At 35.9% G+C, this 26,084-nt stretch overlaps 1 protein-coding gene across 1 annotated transcript in view; it reads left to right on the plus strand.

The window, feature by feature from the left end:
• The window catches only part of FAM126B (family with sequence similarity 126 member B), a 72,919-nt gene that overhangs the window by 5,994 nt on the left and 40,841 nt on the right, over window positions 1-26,084 (plus strand). Inside the window, 4 exon segments of the mRNA XM_032636863.1 lie at window positions 4,973-5,076; window positions 7,783-7,882; window positions 19,196-19,276; window positions 20,240-20,341. Coding sequence (XP_032492754.1) covers window positions 19,226-19,276; window positions 20,240-20,341 — 153 coding nt within the window. The 5' untranslated portion in view covers window positions 4,973-5,076; window positions 7,783-7,882; window positions 19,196-19,225.

Consider the following 26,084-nt stretch of genomic DNA (forward strand, 5'->3'; position numbering starts at 1 on the left):
AGAGCAGAGTAGTGTTTGCCAGGAGTTAAGGATCAGGGAGAAGGGAATGGGTGGCTACAAGGGAGCCTCTCGGTGATAGAACAGTTCTATATCTTGATTGTGATGGTAGTTACACATTATCTACATCTGTTATAAAATTGTATAAAACTACAGACACATGCACAGACAAATGAGTGCTTGTAAAACTGGTGATATCTGAGTAACCCTCTATGGACTATACCAATGTCAGTTTCCTGATCTTGATATTTTACTATAGTTATGCAAGATGTTAACGATTGGGGGAAACTGGGCAAAGGATACATGGGACCTCCTGGCATGTAGTCTGGGAACTTATGAGTCTGTAATTATTTCGAAATAAAAAGTTTTTAAAAAGGGTTGTATTAAGGATTAAATGAGCAAATACATATGAGGTTCTAGTTACAGTACTTGCTTGGTTCATCATAAATACATAATACCTCTACTATATATAAAATAGATAACCAACAAGAACCTACTGTATAGCATAGGGAACTATACTCAATATCTTGTAATAACATATAATGGAAAAAATCTGAAAAAGAATATATATATATGTATATATACACACACATATATAAACTGAATAACTTTGCTGTATACCTGACACTAACACAACTTTGTAAATCAATTATACTTCAATAAAAATAAAAATTTTTTAAAAAGTCACCAAGGTGACATTCTATTAAAACAAATAAAATAAATATATAATGCAAATAATAGTAGCAGCAGCAGCAGTAGTAATGATAGTCTAGCCTTCTAACCTCTTAGTAAGCCTCTCCCTAGGACTATTCCTGCAGTATTCATATTGGTCACTCTGCCCTCATAGGTCTTTCCTCCCTGTGGTCCACTCTACAGTGTAACCAGAGTTCTCTTTCTAAAGTGCCTATTACATATTACTTCATACAAAATTTTTTAATGGCTCCCCATTGTATTTTCATACATTAATTTCTTTTTTTTCAATCGTAGTGGAAAGCAGCATTGGAGTTGGCATAGCTTCCAGGGTGCTATAACATATGAATTAAAGATAAAAACAGAAAAATCTAAAGCGATTGTTCTCACCTTGAAGAAGCTGTTATTTTAAGTGTTATCTTAAAGTTTATTTGATATTGCTGCCTGAAACACTACTGCAAAATTAAATGACTCAGGGCAAAAAGATTTTTTGTTATTTTTCATGATTCTGTAGGTTGGCTAAATTGTTCCTTTATTGGTTTCACTTGGCTGTCTCATGTAGCTGAATCCACCTGGAGGGTTGACTGAGTTAGAAGGTCCAAGATGTCTCCACCCACATGTTTGCACATGGTGCTGGCTGTCCATTAAGGTGCTTCAGTTCTTCTCAGTGTGACTTCTCATATGGTGGGCTAGTCTGGCATCCTTACATGGCATTCTCAGGGTAGCATTCTATAAAGGTGAAGGTGGAAGCTGTAAGGCTGCAAGGCCTCTTTGAGGATTAGGCTTTGAAATTGTATAACAGCCTTTCCACCATATTCTGATGATCAAAGCAACTCACCAAGCTAGCCCAAATTCAAGGGAGTGGAAAAATGGAAAAGGACCTTTGTCACAGACAATTTAGGCTGCTATAATAAAGTACCATAGACTGGGTGGTTTAAACAACAAACTTCTATTTCTCACAGTTCTTGAACTTGGGAAGTCCAAGATCAAGGTGCCAGAAAATTTTGTGTCAACTAGGGACCCACTTCCTATTTCCGAGATGGCTACATTCTCATTGTGTTATAACATGTGAGAGAGCTCTCTGGGGATCTCTTTTATAAGGACACTGATCCCATTCATGAGAGCACTACCCTCATGACCTAATCACCTCCCAAAGGCCCCACCTCCTAATACCATCACACTGGGGGTTAGCATTTCAGTATATTTTGGGGAGACACAAAAATTCAGTCTATAACAATAGTTCACAGAGAGATCAGATTATTTTCTGTTTTCTTAATGTAAGGATGAACAACAGTCCAAAAAGTGACACAGTCACTATAAGAATTTGAAAATGTTTGCTGAGATCTAACAAAAGTAAAAACACAAGTACCAAAGACATTAGATAGCAAGCCAAGAAGGACAGGTTCAAAATCTTCATGAAGTAGAATAATGTGCATAATATGTGGGAGAATCAGCCTTATCTAACTGTTGTGCTACAGTAGTGTTTCCTGAAAACTTGAAGGAGGTTAATCTGTAGAAAGTTCACTGGGTTTTTATTTGAACAGGTTTTAAACAGCTGATTTAACATCTTCCATTAAACTGTTTATTTTTCCTAACCTCTCATTTTCATATAATTTGGTTTTGGCCAGTCACAGTAAGCCACATTACTTTTCTAGAACATAACTCCCAACTGTTGGCAAGAAATTATAGTACTGCATTATGAAATCTTGTCAGTGTACTGAACTATTATAAACACCCCTCTGTCTGAACTGTAATGGTGGTGCACCTTCACAGAGTAGATTCTTTGGTCAGTCTTGCTTCCTACACTCCCCACCACCCCAATTTCAGTGGAATATCCTAAACACTTTATTCTTAGCATTAAATTGAAGCATAACTGAGATGGCTTGTTGGCATCTTAGACCATAAATTTGTTCCTGCAGTCTCTTTCTTACTTTATCAGGTGGCAATAGTGTTTGGCTGCTAGAAACAGAGATAAGAAATAACCGTTGCTTCAATAAGATAATAGTTCATTTCTTTGTCTTGTAAAAACAAATTCAGAAATAGTCTAAGACTGGTACAGCAACTCCATAGACTTGTCAAGGACCCAGTCTCTCTCTCTCTTTCCTTTGCCATCCTTAGCATGTGGTTTCTATTCTGAAGATCACAGAATGGTTGCTGGATATCCATCCATGATCTAGGCAGAAGGAAGGAGGAAGAAAGGCAGAGGACAAAAGGGGCATACCTTCCATCTTTTAAGAAAACTTTCTAGGGACTTCCCTGGGTGTCCAATGATTAGGACTCCATGCTTTCACTGCCGTGAGCCCGAGTTCAATCCCTGGTTGGGGAATTAAGATCCTGCAAGCCACATGTGAATGACAAAAAAAAAAGAAGGAAAGAAGCCTTTCTAGAATTCCCTACATGGTATTTCCTCTGATCTCATTGACCAGAACTTAGTCATTTGGCCATACTTAGCTATAAGTGAGGGTCAGAAATGGCTTTAGCTGACTGTATAGACTAGATCATTACGAGGAGGTGTAGATCTCTATCAGATGGGAACTAGTAGTCTTTACCATACTTGCTGCCTGTCTCCTCAGCTGAGTCTGCCGCTGACTGACTGCTTGTTGCTGTTAGGCCCTTCACTCAATAGTCATGAACTAAGTGCTAACTGTGCTAAGCCCTGTCCCAGGAATTGGGAATACAGATACATCTGAGACGTCCTCCCTGTCCTGGAGAAGTTATGGATCTTACAGTTTTCCTGCCCTACCCCCCCACCAAGCAGTCACATCTCTCTCTAGGTATCGGGCATAGGTATTGTTGATTTCTTCTGGTCTTTGGCTTGCCTTTTCACTCTCAGTTTCTTTTGATGACAGGTTTGATACAGTCCAATTTATCGTTGTTGTTGTTATGGTTATGGTTAGTGCTTTTTGTGTTTGCTTAAAAAATATTTGCTTCAAGGACATAAAGATGTTTTGCTATGGTTTTTTGTTTGTTTACTTTCATATTTAGACCTGCATTCTATTTGGAATTTACTTTTGTTGAGTTGTGTAAAGTTAGAGATCGTGATACACCCATTATTTTCTATAGGGATATCCAGTTGACCCAGCGTCTTTTGTTTAAAAGAATGTCTTTTCCCAACTGCACTGCAATTTGCCTTTGTCATAAATAAAGTAGTCTTATTTGTGTGTGACTTTCTAGGCTCTATTTTTTCATTGATAAGTTTTAGTTACTATACTTGTACAGTTAATTACTATGGCTTTATAACAGATCTTAATATTTTACAGTATAGCCCTCCAATTTTTTTTGTTTTTCAAGGTTGCTTTGACTATTCTTGGCTCCTTGTAGTTCCCTAGGGATTTCAGAATCAGCTTGTCAATTTATCTTTAAAAGGAGAAGAGTGGGATTTTGATTATGATAGCTTTGAAACTAGAAATCAATTGGGGGAGAATTGACATTTTTACTATGAGTCTTCAACCTGTGAACATGGTATGTCCTTCAATTTATTTAGACCCTTAAATTCTCTCAAAAATGTTTTCTTGTTTTCAGTGTAGTGGTCTTGCACATCTTTTGTTAGATGTCTTTCTTTTTCAAAAAAAATGCTGTTGGAAGTTGTGTTTTTATTTTCTTTATTTATTTGATTATTTTATTTTATTTACTTACTGTTTTCAGCTGTGTTGGGGCTTCGCTGCTGTGCGTGGTCTTTTCTCTGGTTGCGGCGAGTGGCGGCCACTCTTCGTTGTGGTGCGTGGGCTTCTCATTGTGGTGGCTTCTCTTGTTGCAGAGCACGGGCTCTAGGCGCGTGGGCTTCAGTAGTTGTGGCACGTGGGCTCTAGAGCAGTCAGTAGTTGTGGTGCGTGGGCTCAGTTGCGCCACGGCATATGGGATCTTCCCAGACCAGGGCTGGAACCCGTGTCCCCTGCATTGGCAGGCAAATTGTTAACCGCTGCACCAGGGAAGCCTGAAGTTGTGTTTTTAAAAAACACTAGTTTACAGAAATATAATTGATTTTTATATTTTAGCCTTTTATCCAGAAACCTAGATAAATTCACTTATTAATTCTAATAATTATTCTGTAGAATCTTCTGAATTTTCTTGGTACATATTTATATTGTCTATTAATAATATCATCTCTGAATAATGACCTTTTTTCTTTTCTGGTTATTATTCTTATATCTTTTTCTTGACTTGCTATAGTAGCTAGGCCCTCCAGCACAGTGTTGAATAGAAGTGGTGATAATGGTTATCTCTTTCTTCTTTTTTTTTTTTTTTTTTTTTTTTTGGCGTCACTCTGCGACATGCGGGATATTAGTTCCCTGACCAGGGATCAAACCAGCGCCCCCTGCAGTGAAAGCGTGGAGTCTTAACCACTGGACCTCTAGTGAAGTCCCTCTTTCTTGTTTTCAACCTCAGAAAGTAAGTTTTCAATATTTTATCATTGACTGTGACACTTGTACAACCTTGGTGTTGTTTCCTCCTTAACTGTTTGGAAAAATCCACTGGTGAAACCATCTGCACTTGAGATTTTCTTTATGGAAAGATTTTTAATGATAGATTACATTTCTTTAATATCCATGATGCTGTATGGATATTCTGTATCTTTCAGTGTTGGTTATTTGTATTTTTCAAGAAATGTGTTCATTTCATGCCAAGTGTCACATTTATTGGTATAAAGTTTATCATAACTTTTTCTTTTTGATGTCTAAAAATTTCATAGTAATTTGTGTTTTCTCTAATAAGTATTACTAGGGGTTTGTCAATTTTATTAATCTTTTCAAAGAACCAACTTTTTAAAAAATATTTTATAATTTATTTGGCTGCGTCAGGTCTTAGTTGTGGCATGCGGGGTCTTTGTTGCGGCATGCAGGATCTTCTGTTGCAGTGCTCACGGGCTTCTCTCTGGTTGTGGCGCTCAGGCTCTAGAGCACACAGGCTTAGTTGCCCCGTGGCCTGTGGGATCTTAGTTTCTTGACCAGGGATCGAACCCACATCTACTGCATTGGAAGGCGGATTCTTAACCATTGGACCACCAGGGAAGTTCCAAAGAACCAACTTTTTTTTTTTTTCAGAAAACCAACTTTTGACTTTGTTGATTTTTTCCCTCGATTGTGTGCTTGTTTTCTGTTTCACTCATTTGCTATCCTCTCTGACCTCTAGAGATAGATATCTGTCAATAGATAAAACCACTGATTTTTTTTTTCAGACTCTCTGCTAATATAGGCAATCTTAGCTTTGCAAGGTACCAGGTTAACTGAAACTCCTAAATGCATATAGGAACTATGTCTTTGCTTAATACATGCAAAGTAAGAACTCTCTACATATGAAATAAGGCTACAGCTACATCCCACAAGCTTTAATATATCTTTCTTAGCACTGAGTTCGGCATTTTTACTAATTTTGGTTGTTTTTTGGGTTTTTTTGGCTGTGCTGTGCAACATGTGGGATCTTAGTTTCCCAACCAGGGATCAAATCTGTGCCCCCTGCATTGGGAGTGTGGAGTCTTAACCACTGGGCTGCCAGGGAAGTCCCTAATTTTGGTTTTAATATCTTCTTTGACCCATAGATTATTTAGAAGTATAATTTAAAATTTCCAGGTAGTTGGGGGTTTTTTAGGTTTTTATTTATTAATTGTTGTTAATGATCTCTAGGTTACTTTGGTTGTGGTTAAAGAACATACTCTGAATGGCTCAGTTTTCTTGTCATTTGCCCTGTTGGGTTTTCTTGTTTTGTTTTGGCTTTTTCCTCAATTGAGAGCCTAGTATCTGTATCCTTAGCCTTGAAAGACTGTCAGAGACAGTCTTCCCAGCATAGCTCTCAAGTCTGCCTGCCTGCACTGCTTCAAAATCTGGTGATTGTCTTGGTGGTTCCGAATTCCCAAGGTACAAAAAGACAGTCTCCTTGGCACCAGCTGCCCCTTCCCAGAGTGTTACCAATTTCTTGTGTATCTTTCCAGAGACTAACAGAAAACTTGCTAGTCCTTTTCAAGTTTTTTCCCCACTGCAGAACTTCTCATGAAATAAAAATCCCATGCAATAGCCCAGTATATACGAGATGGTTGGAATAGGAGGTCCTGACACATCTTCAGTTTGGAAAACATTGGAGACTTTACAATGATAATGTTGTTTAACTCCAAGAGAATATTATTGCAGTATTCTTTGTATTAAAAAATGTTTTGTGGGCTTCCCTGGTGGCACAGTGGTTGAGAGTCCACCTGCCGATGCAGGGGACACGGGTTCATGCCCCGGTCCGGGAAGATCCCACATGCCGCGGAGCGGCTGGGCCCGTGAGCCGTGGACGCTGAGCCTGTGCGTCCGGAGCCTGTTGCTCCGCAATGGGAGAAGCCACAACAGTGAGAGGCCCGTGTACCGCAAAAAAAAAAAAAAAAAAAAAAAAAAAGTTTTGTTAATGGACATATTTTAAAATGCTAATTTTCTTTTGGTGTTTTAGCTTTTAAAGTTGTGATAAGTTTTGAATCAAAGAAGTAGAGTATAATGTGGTCAACAACTACATGATAATAGTTATTACTTTATGAGAAAAGTATACTTTTATCAATTTGAAAATGATTTTTAATATTTTTTGGGCCAAAAGTTCAAGTAACAGCATTTTCTATGTTCTTTCTCAAAATGATAAAATTTTCAGTCTGTGAAACTTATCCAAAATTATAATGTAGCCATTGATATTTAAGCTTGGTTTTATAGTGCATATTAAAATTTTAATGATCGTTGCGTGTGTGTGTGTATGTGTGTGTGCGGTCACTGTAATATGTTTCAAAAGTTGGACTCATAGAATTTTTGGCTGGAAAGTACTTATTTTTGTAGATTTTTCAGGTGAGGCTCCAGAAAATTTAACTTACTCGAAGTCTTTACAGATATTTAATGGTAAATTTGAAACTAAAACTCAGACTTCTTTTTTCCAAATCTGATGTCTTCTAAAATAGGTTTGATAATGGTACATAAGTATAGCCTAGTTATTATAGAAAACTTAAAATAATCCCAATTATTTTTAAAATTAGATAAACTATATTATAAATGCCTTTTCAAAATTGTTCTTTCTCCTTTATATTACATTCTTGAGGATATTCTCTCTCACTATTTCACAGTTTTTCGTTTTCATTTTTTATAGAGTTGGAAAACATTTAAGTCTCAACAGATGAATTCCACACTTGAACTCTGCCGCATTCCTGTGCCACCTCCTCCATTGGAACACTGATCTTAGAACGGAGGTAAAATTAAAGAATTTAACTTTTTAAAGGGTAAAGAATGAAGTTCCCATAGTCAGACATGTTAGAACTTTTGGTAATTTTTGGTGGGTAGCTTCTATATATTAAGCAGTTTTACCTCGGAGAATAGTCACATCTTAATTATTGCCTTTGAATTTTACTTTTGAAAGTGTTTCCTTTTTAATAGTTATGTCTTTTAACTTTTTTGTTACCTAAATTTTACAGCTCTTGAATTACTGAGTTTATTCAGTATAATTGTATTATCTAGCTACATCTAGAGCAGTGCTGATCATAGAATTTCTTTGATAATGTCTGTGTTCTACATCTGTGCTGTCCAATATGGGAGACACTAGCCACATGTAGCTACTAAGTGCTTGAAATGTGGCTAGTGCAACTAAGGAATTGATTTTTTTTTTTAATACAATGTTAGTTTTTTTTTTTTTTTTTCAGTTTTTTGGCTGTGCCACGCGGCTTATGGGATCTTAGTTCCCCAACCAGGGATTGAACACAGGCCCCCTGCAGTGGAAACGCAGTCTTAACCACTGGCCCACCAAGGAATTCTCAGGAATTGATTTTTAAATTTTATTTTTTTTTAATTAATTAAAACTAACTGGACAGTGCAGCTCTAGTTTTTTCCTTAGGGAATTTGGTATTTACAGTACAGTAATAGCACATGTTAAGTGCTTTGTTTTTGATTTATACCTTGAAATATCTAGATAGTTTTTGGCCTAGTTTGAAAATGTTCAGTAGCCTAGCCATTTTTTTACTGTCATATGTTGCCCTGATCATTGTATAGGTTTGTTTATACAATAATTTTCGTCCATTAGAAACCCTTGAGAGCAGTTATAATTTTGCTCACTGATGTGTTAATTTATTTAATCTTTAAAAAAAAAAACTTTGACATAGGTACTTATATTATCCCCATTTTATAAATGAGGGATTTGAGGTCACAGGTTAGGTAAGTAACTTTCCCAAGGAAACACAACTTGTAGGTCAAGGAGGTAGAATTCAAACTCAGGCAGTCTAGAGCAAGAGCCTGTCTTCTTTAACCATTAGGCAGTACTGCCTGTTATATCCTTTTTCTCTCTAAATTGACAATTCCTAAAAAAGAATATATATGCTGACTATCAGCTAAGACACAATTTCTACCAGTGTTGTTAATGGAGAACTTACTGTACTTGTGCAAGTACTGTGAGTTTGCTTCCTGGCAAGTAGTTATTGACCTCTTTCAGATCATGTTCCAGCAATTTATTATTTTTTTCATTATGTTTTATTCAGGGCTTGCTAATAAAGGTTGCCATTACCATGGTCACCAAAAAGATAATCATTTTCTGTGATATCCTCTTTATTTTGCTTCATACTCTGGAAGTGAGGCAATATGGGCCTGAATTGATCTGCATGCTAGAATATCAGCTTGACTTTTGCTTTTAAATATAGGTTTTAAACGAAAAATAGAACTACCATATGACCCAGCAATCCCACTACTGGGCATATACCCTGAGAAAACTGTAATTCAAAAAGAGTCATGTACCACAATGTTCATTGCAGCTCTATTTACAATAGCCAGGACATGGAAGCAATCTAAGTGTCCATCAACAGATGAATGGATAAAGAAGATGTGGCACATATATACAATGGAATATTACTCAGCCATAAAAAGAAACGAAATTGAGTTATTTGTAGTGAGGTGGATGGACCTAGAGACTGTCATACAGAGTGAAGTAAGTCAGAAAGAGAAACAAATACTGTATGCTAACACATATAAATGGAATCCTAAAAAAAAAATGGTTCTGAAGAACCTAGGGGCAGGGCAGGAATAAAGACGCAGACGTAGAGAATGGACTTGAGGACATAGGGACAGGGAAGGGTAAGCTGGGGCGAAGTGAGAGAGTGGCATGGACTTATATATACTAACAAATGTAAAATAGATAGCTAGTGGGAAGCAGCTGCATAGCACAGGGAGATCAGCTCGGTGCTTTATGACCACCTAGAGGGATGCGATAGGGAGGGTGGGAGGGAGACGCAAGCGGGAGGAGATATGGGGATATATGTATATGTATAGCTGATTCACTTTGTTTTAAAGCAGAAACTAACATACCATTGTAAAACAATTATACTCCAATAAGGATGTTAAAATAAATAAACAAATAAATAAATATAGCTTTTATACATCAGATGATGGGATGGGTGTAACACAGTAGAAGAAATGATTTTCAGAATTCCATATTGTCTGTTTAAATAAAAAGAGGGCTTGCAGTATGTTTATAACTGTGTTTATAGCTACCTCTAAATACTAAAAGATGCTGATTCTAGTTAGAAAACATATATTTAAAAAATTTCTCTGTAACTAGTACTGTTCTGTTTTCCAAATGAAGGTACTAAAATATATTTATAGGATTTTAGATTTAGAAAGTAATTTATCATTGTAGTGACCTGAAGCCCAAAAGGTTTAAGCGATTTGTCCAAGGTCATATAAGCTATGTGGTTCATTGATTCAATGAATATACATTAAGTACCTGTCATATGTCTAGATACCATAATATACTTGTTAGCATTGAGTCCATAGTGAGCCCTCAAATGCTAGCAGAACAGAAGAGGACCCTGTTCTCATGGAATTTGTGACCTGATGGGAAAGATAGACAATAAGGTTTAATATTCAAGGTATAAAATCCAAAGCCCTAGGAAGGAAATGAACCATATTTGTTGGAATGGAAAATACTGGAGAAGGGAGAAAGGGCTCCTATTTAGATAAAGTGGTCAAGAAAGGCCTGCTGAGATTAACAGGATTGGAAGGAGCCAGTTATTTAAATAGCGATTGTAGGACAGCATTCCAGGCTGGAACAGTCCACACAGAATCCCTAGGGTGAAGGTGTGTGTGAAGCTCTAGAGGAACTGAAATGAGAATATGGCCAGAACATAGGAAGTTGTGGTGGGGGAGAAGTATGAACTATAAGAAAGGGACCATGTTACATTTTTCAACCATAGATTTTATTTAATTTATTTTTTTTAAAGTAAGGGTTTTTGGTCTTGTTTAGTTTTTTTATTTACTTATGGCTGCCTTGGGTCTTTGTTGCTGCGCACAGGCTTTCTTTAGTTACGGGGAGCGGGGACTACTCTCCGTTGCCATGCTCGGACTTCTCATTGCACTGGCTTCTCGTTGCAGAGCATGGGCTCTAGGCGCACAGGCTACAGTAGTTGTGGCACGTGGGCTCAGTAGTTGTGGCATGCAGGCTCAGTAGTTGTGGTGCATGGGCTTAGTTGCTCCGTAGCATGTGGGATCTTCCTGGACCAGGGATAGAACCCGTGTCCCCAGCATTGGCAGGCGGATTCTTAACCACTGTGCCACCAGGGAAGCCCAAGGATAATTTTTAAAAGTCATATGTGATTATATGGATATGCTTATGCTCTTATCCTTTAAACACTTTGTTTCACTTTAATAAAGGATTGTGTCTTACTTCCTACTTAAATTTGTTAATAAATTACTGTCTTAAAATTAGTATCATAAAATTGGGGAAATATGTTAGTGTTTTGGTTATAATTATTATTAACACCACTGTGTTCTTCTATCTAAAGTTAATTAACTTGCAGTCATTTAAAAAATGGTATTGGTAGAAACTAAAGTGATTTGGTGTGCCAAATTTGTGGTTATAGGAGAGATCATACAGGAATTTAAAATAAGAAATTTAACCTGGATTTGATACTTTTTTTTTTTTAACTGAAGGGTGGTCATCAGGATTACTTGGAAAACTTTTTCAAAATATATATTCCGGGCCCTATATCAGATAAGGATTCTGATGCAGTATATATTACATTTAAAAATTTTGTGTTTCTTTCAAAAAATAATGTTTGGTTTTCTTTTTTATTTTAAGAGCTGTGCTGATGTTTTTTGTAAAAAATTTGAAAAACATTTTTGATTAATTGTACTTGCTTTTTCTTATCCCTTTCTATAACGTAGTCAACATTTTAAAAAACCTTCTAATTCATTGTAGTTAGTAAAAAGATAACTTATTAGTTTATAAATTTTTCCTAAAACATAGAAGTCTTAATTTAAGCGATTTTCAGTATTTTAAATATTTATCTAAAAACTTGTTCGTTTTGATTTTTTTTTTTTTTTTTTTTTTGTGGTACGTGGGCCTCTCACTGTTGTGACCTCTCCCGTTGCGGAGCCAGACTCCAGACGCGCAGGCTCAGCGGCCATGACTCACGGGCCTAGCCGCTCTGCTGCATGTGGGATCTTCCCGGACCGGGACACGAACCCATGTCCCCTGCATCGGCAGGCGGACTCTCAACCACTGCGCCACCAGGGAAGCCCTCGTTTTGATTTTTTAAGAAAGTGTTTATTTTTATGTGTGTAACAACAGCTAGTTTGAAATAATGAAAAAGAATCACAGTCGCAGCAGGAAAATATAAACTTTTAACCCTTGAACAACACTGGTTTGAACTGTGCAGATACATTTATACTCAGATTTCTTTTCAATAAATATCAATCATGCAGTGCTACACAATGCATGGTTGGTTGAATCTGCTGATAGGGAGGGCCAGCTCTGGGACTTGAGTATTGTTGGATTTTGGTATCTGCAATGGGTCTGGAACCAGTTGTCCATAGAAGATTATACTTAGGAATCAACTTAATTTGAATGTGTTGATCTATATGAAGAAAACAAAATTTATAGAGACATATAGAAGATTTTTATTAAAAAAATTTATTTATTTGGCTATGCCGGGTCTTCATTGCAACACGCAGGATCTTTTAGTTGTGCCATGTGGGATCTAGTTCTCTGACCAGGAATCAAACCTGGGCCCCCTGCATTGGGAGCATGGAGTCTCAACCACTGGACCACCAGGAATTCCTAAAAGAAGATTTTTAATAAAGAGCAGTGCCATGCTTCTGTATTGGATAACTCAATTAGGTGAAGATGTCACTTGAAATTAATTTGTAAATTTAATTCCGATAAGGATAGAGTATGGGAAAGAAACTTATCATTAGAAGTCTAATATTTAACTGGAAGAATAAGCAGGTAATAATAATAAAATACATTTTTAGGAAAAAGAATTATTATGGGACTTGTACTATTATAAAGTGCATTATAAAGCCACAGTAATTAAAATATTATAGTCCCGGTACCAAATTAATGGGAAAAGTAGCTCAGAAATAGTTCCAAATATACGTGGGACTTTTAGTGTATGATAAAAATAGTGTTGCAAGTTAGAAAAAAATGGACATGCAAACAAGGTGTTAGAACAACTGAGAAAACAGTTTTTATTGGGAGAAAACATTGTTAGATCTTAATCTCATATTGCATTCTAAAATAACTTTCAGGTTGTTTAAAGAGTAAACTATAGATGTGGTTTTTAACTTTAGAAGATTCAAGCCTTTAGTAAACAAGCAGAGTGATTTTTAAAATACAGTAAAATATATTGTGGTATCTTTTTTGCCATGCCTCTTTCAAATACATTACAGCATTCTGTGTATTAAATTTTTAATGTTTTGGTAACTAGTACTCACTCGAATGTTCTGATACCGATTTTTGTTGTTCTAGTTTTAAAAGTCATATACATCATATTAACAAATGTAGAAAAATTGAGGTATTTAGATTTAGATTTTTTTTAGATTTCAGTGCTAAGGTATTAACTTTATAAATAGAGCAGGAAGAAATTATTTTGTATATGTAACAATCGTATGCTCTTTAAAATTATATGATGGATTATGGTTTTGAGAATTTATTTGTATTTGCATATGCTATTAATAATATTTATATCCTGTGACCTTAAAAATTCAAATTCAAGGGCTTCCCTGGTGGCACAGTGGTTGAGAGTCCGCCTGCCGATGCAGGGGACACGGGTTCGTGCCCCAGTCCAGGAGGATCCCACATGCTGCGGAGTGGCTGGGCCTATGAGCCATGGCCGCTGGGCCTGCATGTCCAGAGCCTGTGCTCCGCGGCGGGAGAGGCCACAACAAGTGAGAGGCCCGCGTACCAAAAAAAAAAAAAAAAATTCAAGTTTTAGAATTTATACTACAGAAGATGACAATAGAAACACATAAGTATGTACAAGGATGTGTATTGCAGCATTTTTTTGTAATATAAGGAAGTTGAAAACAGATTTGTTTATTAGTAAATAAATAAGTTATGGGATTATACTTATAATTAATTATACCCATTAAAAAGAGTGAGCTTGAACTATAGGTCTTTCATATATTTTTGAGAATTGAAAGAGCAATTATAGAATACTATGTACAATGAACACAACTATATTTAAACTGTATACACACGCATATACATACATGCATATACGTAAACATGTATGTGAAGAAAAATACATACCAAATGGTTAACTCTGTTTATCTTTGTGGGTGGGGGAGGTAGTTAGTTAAGTTCCTTTTTTTAATAGACATATACTATTTATAATAACTATTTTAAAATTATTTAATAATTGAATATCAACTATTCATATTTATAGCTAAGGATATTTGTAAAATTAGAGGTAATAGTTGTGGTACAGAGGAAGAATAGCTTTTTAAGTTTCCAGTAAATAAAAAGCAAAAATCAATCATTATTAAAATTCAGCAGTGGAAATAAAGGAGTTTTGTGTGTTTTTTTTAAGTTCCTATTTTGTTTATTTCAGAAGATAAGTCCTTTCTGTCACCACTAGAATGAAATTGTGGTTTTCTTCTTTACGTGGTAGTATATTTATTGAAAGTATTTACCTCCTTTTCTGGAGTACTTCTCAAAGAGGATGTAAAATTCAGTCTATTTTTCCTCAGTCTTGTGGCCTGCTGAACTCATTAGTGATAATGAGGTAGTAGAAGGAGATGTTGTAAGTAATATCAACAAAACAGCCCCTCTTGTTTATACTTTCATAAGAGACTTGGGATAAAAGGGAAATATTAAAGGGAGATTCAGATGTTAGAATTTATCCCTAAAAAAATTATTTCCAGAGAAAATAATGTAGGCATTGCTTTTACTTTTTATACTTTATTTGAAGCTTAATAAAAATGGAACCTACTTTATTTTTCAGGTACTTTGTAAATAAAAACCATTTTTATTATCAGTAGCTATTTTGGTTTTTTTTTTAACTTCCAGAGACTTGACTTGACTTAGTAGGTAGGAACTCTCAGAGCAAGTGCTATATATAGCAAGCCTGGAATATTTTTAGTCTTCTTTTTCTCTTTTTCTCTTTTGAATTTCCTGTTTGTATTCTTCACCTAATTCTTTTTTTTTTTCTTTTTTAATTTATTTTTGGTTGCATTGGGTCTTTATTGCTGTGCGTGGGCTTTCTCTAGTTGTGGCGTGCAGGGGCTACTCTTGGTTGCGGTGCGTGGACTTCTCATTGCGGTGGCTTCTCTTGTTGCAGAGCACGGGGTCTAGGTGCATGGGCTTCAGTAGTTGTGGTACGTGGCTCAGTAGTTGTGGCTCGTGGGCTCTAGAGCGCAGGCTCAGTAGTTGTGGCGCACAGGCTTAGCTGCTCTGCGGCATGTGCAATCCTCCCGGACCAGGGCGTGAACGTGTGTCCCCTGCATTGGCAGGCGGACTCCCAACCACTGCACCACCAGGGAAGCCCCTAGTCTTCTTGCTAATGGGAATTTTGCAGCTAGCTTTGAAAGAGTGTTCTCTACATCATAGCCAGGTAAGCCTCTCAAACCTTTAATCTTATCCTCAGTCACTTTCCATACTTAATGTAGACTAGGTCTTGTTTATTATAACATCAGCCCATGCCTCTCTCTCTCTGCCCTCAACCATGCCCCTTGCTCTCTGTGCTCCTAACCACTTGGATATTCTTTCAGATTCTACATCTTCCTATGTTATTTTCTTGCCACAGAACCTTTTTTATTTTATTTTATTTTATTTTATTTTATTTTATTTTATTTTTGTGGTACGCGGGCCTCTCACTGTTGTGGCCTCTCCCGTTGCGGAGCACAGGCTCTGGATGTGCAGGCTCAGCGGCCATGGCTCACAGGCCCAGCCACCCCACGGCATGTGGTATCTTCCCGGACCGGGACACAAACCTGTGTCCCCTGCATCGGCAGGCAGACTCCCAACCACTGCGCCACCAGGGAAGCCCCCACAGAACCTTTTTATATGCTGTTCCCTCTTTCTAGAATGTTCCTTCACTATTCCCCTTGACTCCTACTGATCTTTGATATCTCAGTTTAAGTGCTACCTCAGAGAAACCTTCATCAGCACTAGGTTCCTTTGTTTTACGCTTTCGTGTACCTTTCCTTCTTACTCCTTGTCTCTGCAAAAATGTGTTTAGCCTCCTCCACTAGGTAAGTGCCCCATTAGAGTGAGTCTACATCTGATTCTGTTTACCATTGTACTTCCAGCTCCTAGCATAATGGCAGGTATATAGTTTTTGCTTAAGAAATACTTATGGGGGACTTCCCTGGTGGTCTGGTTAAGAATCTGCCTTCCAATGCAGGGAAAGTGGGTTCGATCCTTGGTCAGGGAACTAAGATCCCACATGCTGCAGGACAACTAGAGAGCCCGTGTGCCACAACTAAGATCCGACACAGCCAAAAATAATAATGAATTATTATTAAGAAAGAAAGAAAGAAAGAAATATTTATGGAATGAATTGATGAATATCTGACTGAATCATTCCTTTGCTTTTTGGTCAGTTGCCTCCTTGAGTTCTTTCTGAGAAGCTTCCAGGGGCAACTGCCTTAGGTTATTTAGCCCATTATTTATAACTGAAAGTTATAATGTATGATGGATCTAGGCTTGTTATTTTATTTTTTATAGTTAAATTTTTTTTTAAAGAGGTGTAATTTGCATAGAACAAGATACACAGTAATGATAATTATGTCATGGAGTCCATTTTTAGGTGAAGTACTAGGTTATACAGAGTATTTAGTACTACTTAACTAATTGGTACTTGAAAGAAAAAAAAATTCTGACAGTGATTTGAACAATCATTGTAGTAAATATAGGAACCTTACAAAATGACTTCTTTGAAGGACATTATCATTAGGAAGTGTAGTTGTGCTCTATTTCATAAAGTTATTTTTAAGAGTCTGATTTCTTCACGAGTTTATAACTTGGGAGTCCATATCTATTAATGGGCTTTAGTGAATCAGTGAACTTCCTGAAATTATTTGTAAAATCATGGACATGCGGGCATCATATTTATCTTTTTCTGAAGTAGGGATCAGTACATAGTTTTGCTCAGCTATCAAAGGGGGTCTGTAACTTTGTGCTTTTGCCCCACCCCAAAAAAGGTTAAGAACCATTGTTTTATATCATGTATATTATGATTTGTATGTAGAGTTAGTTCATCGATCCTTTATTTTTCCCCCTTGAAGTTCATTATGGAACACTTCAAACCTATAACAAAGTAGAGTAGTGTAATGAAACTTGTATACCAGTTAGCTTCAGTGGTTGTCAACTTACGGCCAGTCATATTTTATCTATACCCAATGCACTCTCCTCCTTTGGCTACCCTCATCCCGATTATTTTAAAGCAAATCCCAGGGCTTCCCTGGTGGCGCAGTGGTTAGGAATCCGCTTGCCAATGCAGGTGACACGGGTTCGAGCCCTCGTCCGGGAAGATCCCACATGCCGCAGAGCAGCTAAGCCTGTGCACCACAACTACTGAGCCTGCGCTCTAGAGCCTGTGCTTCGCAACAAAAGAAAGCACCGCAATGAGAAACCCGAGCACCACAACAAAGAGTAGCCCTCACTCCGCAACTAGAGAAAGCCCGCATACAGCAACAAAGACCCAATGCAGCCAAAAATAAATAAATTTAAATATATATATATTTGTAAAAAAAGCAAATCCCAGATATCATTTCACCAGTAAATATTTCAGTGTGAATCTTGCAAGAGATAAACAGTATTTTAAAAAACCTAACTATAGGGACCTCTATGGCTGTCCAGTTGCTAAGATCCTACACTTCCACTGCCGGGGCGGGGCGGGTCGGGAGACAAGTTCGATCCCTGGTTGGGGCACTAAGATCCCACGTGCCACACGGTGTGGACAAAATAATAAATAAATTGTATTTAAAAAGTAAATAGTAAAAAGCCTAATTATAATACCATTATCAAATATAAAAGTAACCTATAATAATTCCTTGAATTAGTATCATCCAGTATTAATAAGTCATACAATAAGTCATGTTTAACCTTTTCCAATTGTGTTATGCTCTTTTTTATTGTTCGAATCAGTCCAAATAAGATTCATACTTTGGTTCTTGATTTTTCTTAACATATCTTTTAATCTGCTGTCTCTTTTTTCCTCTTGCAATTTATTTGAATAAATCCACCAGTCCATCTTAAGAGCATTTGCTACTTGAGAATAAGGGGCATTTCTTACTCCTTTTTGTACTTCTTGCTTATATAATACTTGGTATAGTGTATTATATATGGATATTTAAGGAATGGAAGGGGTTTAGAAAATCTGATTTCTTTTTTTTAGATAGAAATTTATTATGGAATATGACACATATTGTCTTTTTGATAAATATGTCTTTTTAATAAAGGAACTTTCATTTCATTTGCTCTGGAGACATTTCCCTCCCTGCCCAAGAAATTCCTTTTTTCTTTTGGTTACCTTTTGAACCTTAAATTTAAAACCAAAAACCTTCTGTTGTTTGTCTCACTTAAAAAATAATACATACCAATTTTTATTTTTTTTTATAATTCAAAGTTACATAATTAGAATATCCTCAGTAATCCTTCCTTCAGAGGCCAACACTTAATAGTTTAGTATATATATTTTTCCTCCCAGCTTTTTCACATTTATATAATTTTTAGTGGAATTATTATAGCTTATATACTGTTGTACAACTTGCTTTTTCTATCTGGCTATTTTTCCATTTTAGAAAACATAAATCTACCTACTTCAAAGGCCTTATTTCATATAATATATATATATGTTTATAATCAGTTTGCTGTACATATAACCCTTGATTTCTAATTTTTTTACCTTTGTAAAAATCTGTCACAGTGTTCTATTATGTATAACTTTTTCCAGTTGTATGTGCCAGTTGTATATTTGGTAAAAGCTCTAGGCATAGACTGTGCATTTGTCTTGGGTAATGTGCAGTTTGATTTTACTTAGTAAACTTGTTTTTGCTACTTTGGAGTATAATTGGAAAATAGAAAAGCATTAGGAAAATAGATTTCAAACGTATCATTAAAAATAGAACTTATTTCTTATAAACAGTTCTGTTTTAATTGAACGCTAGTCTAAAAGTAAGCCTCCTTATCTAAAATATACACTAGATGAGTTTCTCCTTTAGTGAAAGGCACACATCATTTACCTTTGATAGTTCCTGTAAGTAACACTGTCCTCAAGTTCAGTGCCTTTTTCTTTCAGAGAGAAAAGAGGAATAGAAGGTAGAAGAAGATGCTGGGATCTGAACGTGGCGTTGTGGAAGAATGGTTATCAGAATTCAAGGTAGGTTGGATTGAGGATAAGAATGTGTCATATGATTCTATATATCAGTAATTCAGTTATACATGTTCATGGAAAAACTGAAACAAAAGTTACGAAGTAGGAATGGCAAAATATGAAATAACATGTTTCTGTAGCTGCACCTCTTTAAAAATTTTAGGCACTAATGTGAATAATGGCTAGAAGGTAATGTAAAAATGAAGCTAGTAAACTTGTTTTTGCTACTTTGGAGTATAATTGATATGGATTGATATCAATGGATTGATAAGGTGATATATAAATTTTAAGATATATTCAATAAAAGAGGGGAAGCCTCCAAGTTTTAATAAGGCACAGAAATGAGATTTGTGCCTTATATTTTTATTTCCTGTGATTAAAAAAATCACTCATTAATTTGATTGAAAGCTATATAATTTATAAACACTATGGAAATAAGTGTTTTGTGAACATAAAATACAACAATTGAAATATATCCCACACTCAGGGACATCCCTGGTGGTCCAGTGGTTAAGGCTTTGCCTTCCAACGCAGGGGGTGTGGGTTTGATCCGTGGTTGGGGAGCTAAGATCCCACATGCCTCGCGGCCAAGAAAACAAAATGCAAAACTGAAGCAATATTGTACCAAATTCAATAAAAAGACTTAAAAAAAATGCACACCTCATTAAAAACAAAAGTATTTATTGCACACTAATTTTTTAGACTAGATTATAAGGTGACTCACTTCAGCAAATCTTGGTGTAATGTGTGATTTCTAATCATTTCTCATTGTTGAGTAGTTAGAAGAATTGTATAACATCCTAACTAATTTGTTTTATTAACTCTCATGGTTATTTCTTATATTAATTATTTTTACTTTTCTTAGTTGACTCAATTATAAATCTTTTCAAGAGGAACTCATATAAAATAAAGTTTCTAACTTCTCAAATATTAAGTTCACTTTTGGTTTCCTTTGATGTTTTCTTTTAGGCATTACCTGACACTCAGATCACCAATTATGCAGCAACTTTACACCGGAAAAAAACACTGGTACCAGCCCTGTATAAAGTTATTCAAGATTCGAATAATGAGGTAGGAGAGTTTATAAGAAAAGTAATTTTAATGTAGTACATAATGAAATATGTGCACTAAAACACATATATATAAGTTTTGCAGTTTTCCTTCTTTTTTAAAAATCCTTCCAGTGGGACTGGAAAACTTTCTTTCTGCTATTTTTCATTCTGATAGTTGCTTTGGCTTTCCCCATGACCTCCCTCTCCATATTTTTTAATGTTTTGATTAAATTTGTTCCTGTTGAGGACAGTATGTTTTGATTCTTGATTTGAGTGACCACCATCTCAGTAGATTATTTATTTAATTTGAAACTTTTCTCTGTTTCCTGTTCTGGAATGTTTCCTTTCCTGGAGTCCAAATTTTAACCATATACTGATTGAGATTTATTAATTTTAAGTATTGTTTGCAGTCCTTTTATTGACGGTAAAGAACTATGTGTAATCACTCTAATTAGTGAATTCAGTCAAACTGGTAACATGAAATGATGCTGCTGCAAGTTTAGTTTGAAAATGATCAGAGAAAGCCTAAATAGTCAGGATCCGTAAACTTAGAATAACGGTTTCCTATTATTTAGCCTGTGCTAGAAGGGAAAAAAGGTGCAGCTATTGGCTCTATGTGTTAACTTACACAAAATACACACATTTTCTTTCCATTAACACAATAGTATGACATACAGTTTTATCACCACTGGATTCATGTATGCTTTAAAATGAAATGAAAGGAACACACAGGAAAGTAGCTTCTTATCTTCCCAGATACAGCCTCCAAGAGTGCCTCTGCTGTGTACTGGAGTGAGTTTGAAGAAGTTCAGGTAATCATCTTCTAACCAGCAGCTTAACTTAAAGTGCATCTTCATTTTTGTACTATCACTAAAAGCTTGCTTATTGACCTCTTTCTTTCCTATCTCCTAAACTTGGATTGGCTCTCAGTTGGGCTTGCATCTGTTGCTATTTGTAGCAGGAACCGCAGGATTCATTTGCTTCTTTTTCTCTTGCTATGTATTTTTGAATGTTTTATAACTTTAGGTATTGTAATGGACATATATGCATATCCTTCTTGGTCAGGAGTTTTCAAAATTCTGTGTGAATATTGAATGTATGTATCCCTTGTTTTGCACTGTCTTAACATTAGCTTTGCTTATTAAAATGCATTTGTTTCATGCTTTCTCTTTAAATTGTAAGCTCTTCATGGGCAGTGGTCATATATTCTATATCTGTTAACATATATATCTGTTAATTCCCTAGAATCCAGTATTTTATCATGTGCATAATGAACACTTAATAAATATTGATTAGAAGAATAGTGAAATACATGGGATTCTCTGGCGGTCCAGTGGTTGGAACTCCATGATTTCATTGCCAAGGGCACAGGTTCAGTCTCTGGTTGGGGAAGTGAGATCCCGCAAGCCACGCGGCCAAAAAAGAATCATCAGGGGGAAAAAAAGAATAGTAAAATACAAAATGAGATTCTAAAATGCTGTCGTTTTCATTAGGACTCACAAGTATGTGAAATGTATTGGCTTCCATTTTTTCTTTTATGCTTTGGAAGCTGTGATATTATAAGAATTAACTCACTTTATATTGTCATACTTCATAATACTAATGTGTGAGACTTTGTCAAGGCTAGAAATAGAAAAATTACAACTTGAGAGACTCAAGCTCAAGAACCAGCAGTCATTATAATCAACCAGTTACTAGAACAGGTCTGTCTTTCCATCCTTTCTCCTGTCAGGTCATAAGATTCTAACCATGCATTCATACTTCAGAAAAACAGAGTGTTAAGTTCCGTAGAATCTCAAAGCAATTCTGGACTTCAGTTCTAGAAGGAGAACCCTTTTAGTCCTGATTTTGTTATATTCTGAAACATAAATGTATTATTTACTAATAAGAAACAAATTTGCCTTAAATACCATGAAAGTTCTTAAGAAAGTATATTTCCTAGAAGTTCTTTTTTTTTTGTTGTGTTTTGTTTTGTTTTGTTTTTTGGCTGTGCCATGTTGCACGGCTTGGGAGATCTTAGTTCCCCAACCCAGGATCGAACCCGGGCCACGGCAGTGAAAGTGCTGAGTCCTAACCACTGGACCGCAAGGGAATTCCCAAAGAAGTTTAATATTACATATCATGGCCAACCTGTACTACAGCTCAAGTTTTAATCTCTAGACCAACATGTTGCTTTATTTTTCTCCTTTCCCTCCTTCCAGATCCCTTAGTCACTCTAGCAGTTCTTCCACTTCAAGGAGACCATTAACCCTATTGCTTTTTTATGATGTGATTGTCCTTTTGCCTCCCTTCAAATGTCTCACTTCCTTCAAATGTCTCACTTGCCTCTTTTCTTAGCTAAATTTTCTTGATCCATCATTACAGTCATTCCCTTGCAAACATTCTGAGCTCCTTTGCCTGTCATTCCCTTAGTTCATATTCTTTGGGCAAAATCTCAACACTGGATAAAACCCAGCCATCCACTTCATGCCTGTACCTGAGCGGCTGAACGTACCTGGAAAAAACACAATTTTGTTGACTTTTTCCATTTAAATGCAGGACTAAAAATCATAAATGAGCACATAATATTTCATTGGTACAACTGTCCCAGTGTTCATTTTATACCTCACACTTACTGCCCTTCCTCCTCATTTTCAGTTTGCTTTCTTTGTCATTATAAAAGAAGAAAATAGTTGGAAACTCTATTCTCCCATTCAAATCTACCACTCTACCAGCATCTTTACCCACACTCTCCTGCCATTTCTGCTGTTGGGTAGATGAAGTGTCTCAGGTTGTATCAAAGGCCATCTCTTCCACTTAGGCCTGAATCCCATCTTCTCTAACTACCTCAAAGATTGCTACTGCAGTTATCCCCTCCCTTTCCTATGTCACTGATTCCTTTTTTCTTAAAACAGCAGGTTTTTTTTTAATTAATTAATTTATTTTTGGCTACATTGGGTCTTCATTGCTGTGTGAGGGCTTTCTCTAGTTGTGGCGAGCAGGGGCTACTCTTCATTGTGGTGCACAGGCTTCTCATTACGGTGGCTTCTCTTGTTGCGGAGCATGGGCTCTAGGCGTGCGGGCTTCAGTAGTTGTGGCATGCAGGCTCAGTAGTTGTGGCTCGCAGGCTCTAGAGTGCAGGCTCAGTAGTTGTGGCGCCCAGGCTTAGCTGCTCTGTGGCACGTGGGATCTTCCCAGACCAGGGCTTGAACCCATGTCCCCTGCATTGGCAGGTGGATTCTTAACCACTGTGCCACCAGGGAAGTCCCTGTCACTGATTTTTTTTTCCTTTCTGATGAAAGGAATATGATAAACAACCATATTCTATTTTTTAAAAAACCTTCTTTGATTTGCCTCCTATTTTATTATCTACCCTATTTTTCTGTCCTTCTTCCCAATGAACTTTATAAAGTATTGCTTATTCACAGTCTCTGTCTACTTGTGCCAATTTCCTCACCTCATATTTTTTCTTAAACCCACTCATATTTGGGTTCAGTCTCCATTATTCCACCCAAACTGCTCTCAATGCGTTCATCATATGGCATGCCTCTTAGTAATTATCATGTCAAAACTATTTGCTAAGTTTGGGGAAGGTGTAAATTATTCTTAAGCTTTTATTTAACGAGAAGATAATGATTTTTAACACCTTTTGCTGTGGGTGATAGCACCATTTAGGGGAGGTCATTTCTGACACTGAAAAATTGAGAACATGATGGCATGATAACATATGCTTAGAATTAAAGATTTTAACAGAGCACATTGGCAGGTTTTTAACAGTGTTATTTTGCAGTGGAGTTGATGAAAATTTACTGGATTGCCAGCCACTCCTCCCTCCTTTTAAAAAAAAGCAGAGTAATAATTTTGGTAACTCTGTATATCTTTGCAATGCTTATTAAAGTATAGTCTCTATATGCCAGTGTACTTGCTGTTGAGGAAGGAAAATAAGGTCTTTATGACATAGACAAATTGTAATTGTACCATGGCCAGTGAAATTTAGAGAAGGCAATTTTAGAGTCTTTTACTAAAGAGGAAAGTAGATTTGAAACATGGACATATATTTTTAATACATAAATTTGTGAGAGCAACAATGTTTAATTGTCCTAAGGAGCTGAATATTGTTGTCAGTACTTCACAAAGTTGCCAGCAGTTGACCATTTTCAAAAGTTTATTACTTCGTTATTGGCACTACATGGACTACACTATTTGTAATTAAACAACGCTCACCTCCTCCTCCACTTCCATCCTGGTATAAGAAATGCGGTATAGTGAGAACATCAACTTGGTGTCAGAAGATCTGAATTCTGGTGTCTTTCTCTGCTACTAATTTCTGTAACCTTGGGCAAATTGTCTGACTGGTCTAGACTTCCGTGTAAGGGGAGAGTTGGAATGTTTTTTAATATTTTAAATCCTATGAGAGTGATTTCATATAAAGAGCTTAGTAGTTACTAGACTAGGCGTGTAAATTTTTTTAGCTTTAAAGTTGTTTGTTAAGAGCTAAGCTTAAGTCATCTAAGTGTATTAACTGTACAATCAACATAGGATTTGTTGACTTTTAATTTAAAATTTTGAAAGTAATGACTTTATTCTAGAGTGCTAGATTATTACAGACATATATAACTACATTCAAGCAGATATACAAGTGTGTATATATATTATTATAATCATTCAGAATAGAAGTAAGCATATAAATTACTGAATCGTTCTTTTTTTTTAAAAGCTAGTGTTACACTATTATATGTAAAGTAGATAACTAATAAAAGACCTACTGAATAGCACAGGGAACTCTACTCAATACTCTGTAATGACCTACATGGAAAAGAATCTAAAAAGAGTGGATATATGTATATGTATAACTGATTCACTGTGTTGTACACCTGAAACTAACACAACATTGTAAATCAACTATACTCCAACAAAAATTTTTTAAAAACAAAACAAAACAAAAGCTAGTGTTAAATTTTTTTTATAGTTTCCTCTCAGTGTTTTATATGCATTTTAAAATCATAGCCAGTTTTGTGAAGTCTGCAGTTATTCTAACAAAACCAGTCTAAATTAGCAGTACAAGTTCAGGGGAAAAGGGGAGGTTTGTTTAAACTGCTCATTTTCTTCAGTTTTTAAGATTATGAAGTTCCTTATAAGTCATATTGTATGATATCATATGAAAAATTATCCAGTTAAACATTGGAAAAGCTATTTCTGTATACTTATACTTCCTCCTTTTCAAAATCTTTCCAATAAATATAATTAGTAGAATTTGTCAGTCTTAAAACATAGAAGTAATCTGTTTTACTTGTATGTATTTAAAATATTAACTAACATTTTGGATGTCCAAATTTTATGTATTGCCAAGTCCCTTTATCTACTGAGTGGTATATAATTTGTATAAATCATAGTCTTAAGTTGAGATTTAAAGTTTATTTCCAACAAGATTATTTGAAATTATTTTCTTCCAATAGAAACTTTTAAAAATGGAGGATAGTAAGGTTTGGTAATAACAGAAAAGGAAACTCACTAAATATAAAGTAGTACATTGGTTAAAGAACTAATTAATAAGTTTAATAGTACAGTGTATTGAAAGATATGTTGTTATTATCTGGGCACAAAGTACTTCTTGCAGTTACTGGATTGGTCAGTTTAATGTGTAGTCTCTGAGTATAAATAGAGATTGAGGTTTTGGTTGCATTGATTCAGAATAAGCAAAATTTAATGTTGAGAATTTATTTTAAAAATATTATACAAGTATATGTGCCTAAAAAAAACATTACAGTTACAGCCAAAAGAAT

This window comes from Phocoena sinus, chromosome 7 (assembly GCF_008692025.1).
Source record: "Phocoena sinus isolate mPhoSin1 chromosome 7, mPhoSin1.pri, whole genome shotgun sequence".
NCBI lineage: Eukaryota > Metazoa > Chordata > Mammalia > Artiodactyla > Phocoenidae > Phocoena > Phocoena sinus.